At 39.5% G+C, this 4,957-nt stretch overlaps 1 protein-coding gene across 1 annotated transcript; it reads right to left on the bottom strand.

Moving 5' to 3' along the window:
* Window positions 1-1,441: 1,441 nt before the first annotated feature.
* Window positions 1,442-2,116, bottom strand: LOC145937833 (zinc finger BED domain-containing protein 6-like; the record flags this gene model as incomplete). Its single annotated transcript, XM_083041201.1, has 1 exon — window positions 1,442-2,116. A coding segment is annotated over one exon (675 nt), but the record flags the coding sequence as incomplete, so codon positions are not given.
* Window positions 2,117-4,957: the final 2,841 nt, after the last annotated feature.

Raw genomic sequence — 4,957 nt, 5'->3', positions numbered from 1 at the left:
AGGACAACAATGTCTCAAACGCGTGGCCTGAATACCACAGAGCTATTCGCGATAGAATATTAATAAAACAAAAGAAAATAATGTATTGAACGCTTCGGATACATATAATAAAATAATTCGCAAGATAATAATCTAAAGAAAATCACGCATTCACCGTTTCGGATAAATACCACAAAATAATTCGCAATATAATATTAATAAACTAAAGAAAACAACGCATTCACCGCTTCGGATAACTATCACAAAATAATTCGCGATATAATATTAATGCAATTAAAGGAAACAATGCATTAACCGCTTCGTATACATACACTACAATAATTTGCGATATAATATTATACAAACGAACACATTAACAATGAGCGTAAAAGAGATAAACGGGTCGCTCACCACATATGTTGAACAGTGCAATCATATGTTTCGATGGCCTTCGGTATTTCGAGATTTAAAGGCCGGGGCTTTAAAGGTCCCGGCCTCGCTGTTTATATTTTCTTCCGCGCGTTCGGTGACGGCGCGTTCAGCGGGGCGCGCGCGGTCGGGCGCGTGGCTTCGGTATGTTAGTTTTTATGCGCGCTCTCTCGCGACCGAAAGAGCGTTCGATGTATCGAATTATACGCGGGTTTACGCGCGTTTCGATACTCTGCGTGTTTTTCTCGTGTGATTTTTACGGGATTTTTATGGTTCCTCGGGACGGCTATTGGTGACGGGAACTCCCTACCTTGAGGTGGTGTCCAGCGCCGGGGTACGGAGGGAAACGAGCGTTTCCGCAAATCGAGAACTCTCGATAGAGACCGGGCATCCCCGACCCCTGTGGTCGTTTTACTCGTGGTTAGAGAGATTAGACAGGAATGCCTTCCGGGTGGCATGGGTGGGAACTCCCACCGGAGGCAGAGTACGCCCGACCTCCTGGCTTACCCGTCCTTGAGCTTGTCGGAATCGGATCTGGAGACGTGTCTGTTCGAGGAGTGGATCGGGAACCGGAGTGTTCTCTTCCCGTCTGAGACCGCTCTTTTTAAGCGGCCCAGCTGTCGAGTTCGGGATTTTCCGCGCGTCTTCGGGAACGTTCGAGGCCGTTTTGCGAAGTCGTTGTTTGTCGGGGCGGTGCGCAGGACGGGGTTTAAACCGAACGGTCGGATTAACGGCCCGATTGTTTGCGCGAATTAATAAAATGTGGCGCATTGTGCCTGCTGCATCGCCCGGTCGGTATTCGCCGGGCGCAGTCTTCCGCCCGGTGTTCGGGCGGGCATCGGGGGTCTCGTTACATCAAACGGTTTTAATAATTGAACAAATTTTTTAACACTTTGTAATTCAGATGCAGTTAACATTATCGGCTCTGTAGGTTGCTGCAGAAGAATACAACTTATTTTATCTGCCAATTCAATAAACCGTTGAAGCATGTCGTAAGTCAAATTCCATCGAGTTTCGACACTTTGTATTAACTTTAAAGTTGAATATTTTTAACTTTTTTACAAAATTCGTTAACCGTAATATCATCTATGATAATATTTGATGGAACTAAATTTAATGTGTGTGCGAAGCACGGTAAATGTTTTTCTGTACCGAAGGCTTCAGTAATTGTCTTTTTTATGTTGGCTGCATTATCTGATACAACAATTACAATGTTTTCTATATGTATGTTCCAATCATGTATTATGTTTAACCACATTTTTATATTTTCAGAAATATGTCGATCGTTTAATTCGGTAACACCAATAGTTACAGATTTATATGTTTCTCCTAATATAAAATGGACTGTGACACCCAAAAAACTTTTTGTATTTAATGTATCCGTCCAAATGTCGGTTGTTAAACATAAATTTGTTATGTTAGACAATTGAATTTTCATCATATCTGATAAAAACTTATACTTTTCTTCTATCAGGGTCGTGATTTTTTTTCGACTGGGAATCTTATACAACGGTGCGACTGTTTTCATAAAAGTCTTAAATCCTTTCTTTTCAGTTGTTGCAAAAGGCAAATTATCTTTTGCAATCATGAAAATAAGGTAGTTAGTAAACTCGGCCGTTTTTGTTCCTCCATCTGCAATTAAGAAAAAAACAAAATGAGATAATTGATATTGCTTACTTGAGGAGGAGAATTGGCAAGGACATGCTGGGAGGAGATGAGGAAAAGAATGAAGAAAGAAAAAACAATATCAGGATGGGAAGAAGAGAGAAGGGAATTTTTTGAAAGGAGGGGGTGGAAACTGGAAGAGGTAGAAGAGTTCAGGGAAAAAGAAAGGAAGATACAGAGAGAGGATAGATGGGAAAGAATAGGAGAATCGAAGTCAAATGAATGGTATAAGATGATTAAAACAGAAGAAATACCGAGCTACTTAAAAAAAGGATGGGGAGAAACTAGGTGGCAGAGGATAGCCAGATTTAGATTGGGAGGGGGAATGAGAGGAGGGAGATTCTGGGAGGAAGAAGAGAGAAGGAAGTGTAGGATATGTGGGCTATGGAAACGTGGCAGCCCGTATGGGAGGAATGTATGGTACGGGAAATAAGGGAACCATGGCGGGAGAAGGTTAGAGAGATATTAGGAGAAGAAGGAGAAGGAGAGGAATGATTAAAAGAATTGGAAAAGATAAGAGAGAATGAAGGTGTGGTTGAATGAGGGATGAATGAAGGAACAGATGGAAAATTGAAAATTTGTAAACGGAAATGGAAGTCCGATTAGGGATTAGTTTAGGGCGGAGAAGTGTGTGTATGCGTATAGTTAGGAGGCGTTTAAGAGATTTACTTTGCTGCGTGGCGATTGAGCGTTGTATTGACGAAATAAGAAGCGAGCGTTTATTTACAATTTTGTATTTTGTATTTTGTATTTTTTTATTTTTATTGTTATTTTTTTGTATTACGATTTTATGTTTTTAGGTATTTCATATTTTATTTTTTTTTTGTTTCTTGTATGTTTATTAGTATTATTTTTATTTTGTGTTTATAATTTTGTAATTTCCACGCAGGGCAAAGAATTTGTATTTGTAACGGGGATAACTCCCTTATGTAATCTCTTTGGAGAAACACAATAAATATATCTATCATCTATCTATATTGCTTACTTTGAAAAGTTCAACAAATTACATTAAAAGGTAAAAGACTAAATAATAAAACATAAATACCATGAAACGATTTTTTATTTTGGAAAGTAAACTCAAGAGTAGATTGCTTCTTTTTTGGAAATGACACAGCTAATGCTTCGAGTGACCTGACGTAACTGATAAAGGAAAACCAGGAGATAAAATAGATTTTTCCATTGAATCGAAATCATCAATGAATCAAAATCATCATTGAAAGGTCAATCCAGGTTCGCGAAAGAGATCGTGTCGGCGAAAGAAATTCCCTTAAAGTAACCATATTAATTAATCTGTTACAATATATATATATATATATATATATATATATATATATATAGGTATATACAGGGTGTCTAAAGTCTGACCCAGGCTCTTTATCTCGGAAACGGCTTTAAATATGGAAAAATGTTTTAGACGAAAGTTGTAGGACTCGAAGGAGGACAGATGATAAAAATATGAACTTGACCTTGAATGACCCATTGAAGATCAGGTAAAGATCATCGATGTTTTCTTAAATGGAACCCCCTATTATTTATTGCATATTATTGTAACCCTTGTCGAGACGTTTTCAAAACACTACCTATATGGGTCTTTTGCGCAAGTCATTCCCAGGATACGAAGCTTCAAAGTTGACATATCATCGGCATTCGCATTATCCGATGTACACAGCGGGGAGATTGTTCGGTCGAATTTATACATCAAGTGGCTCTAAAAAAAGCAGACTTTGTGTGTGTGTGTGTGTGTGTGTGTGTGTGTGTGAGTGAGTGAGAATGTGTGTGTGTGTCAGCAGAGATAAGGACCCCACGGTTCATTACTCCCGTAGTATTTATTGACTCCAAACCCTCTCTGCTGTGTGTGTGTTAGGTTCTATAGCTGCAAAATAAGCATACATTGTTGGAAGCAGCTTATAATGTTTTGCTTTTACTGGAGCAAGTGTTCAATATGTGCTCCTCTATTGCGTAAGCATAATTCAGCGCGTACTAGGACTTCATAATTGTCACACATTCTGCGCTGCATATGTGCTGCAGCTTCACGAATCTTTTGTATAAGATGGTCTCTATTTTCTATCACGATATTGTAAACCATTTTCTTCATACAGCCCCAAAGAAAGAAGTCTAATGGCGTCAAATCAGGGGACCGTGGTGGCCATGAGGACCTCCCCTTCCAACCCATCGTGCTGGGAAATGCTGGTGTAACCACTGGCATACCGGGCGTGTAAAATGCGCTGAAGCGCCATCTAATTGGTACCACATTTGTTGGCGAGTATGTAGGGGCACATCTTCCAGTAGTATGGGTAGTGTGTTTTCAAGGAAGTTGAGATAATTGGCACCATTAATTCTGTCTTCTATTATTGTAGGGCCAATTAAATTATTGCCAATAATACCTACCCAAACATTCACACTAAATCGATGTTGGAATGAGGCGAGTCGTGTTGCATGAGAATTCACATCAGACCAAACATGTAAATTATGCATATTTATAATTCCATCTCGTGTGAATCCCGCTTCGTCAGTCCACAACACATGGTTGAGAAAATCTAGTTCGTCGATATTTTTGTGTAGCAGCCATCGACAGTACTCGCGACGATATTGATGATCCAGCGATAGTAACTCTTGCACGGGCTGTACATGAAATGGATGTAAACCTTGTCTCTTGAATATTTCCCAAACTGTCTGGTGCGGGATATTTACATAATACGCAATATGTCGAGTACTGATAGATGAGCTTTCATGTACAATATCGAGAATTTTTTTTTCTTGATCCACATTATGCCTTGGACGACTAACGCAATGTTGTGGTTGAAGTACACCTGTCTCTCCCATAGAGAGAGAGAGAGAGAAAGAGAGAGAGAGAGAGAGAGTTTAAAGGGTATAAAAAAGAAAA

This window comes from Prenolepis imparis, unplaced genomic scaffold (genome assembly GCF_030444845.1).
Source record: "Prenolepis imparis isolate NDT839.2.m4 unplaced genomic scaffold, iyPreImpa1.0 SCAF_6, whole genome shotgun sequence".
In the NCBI taxonomy this organism is placed as follows: domain Eukaryota; kingdom Metazoa; phylum Arthropoda; class Insecta; order Hymenoptera; family Formicidae; genus Prenolepis; species Prenolepis imparis.
Note: the sequence above shows the minus strand (reverse complement) of the source record. Positions and strands in the feature narration are given on the sequence as shown.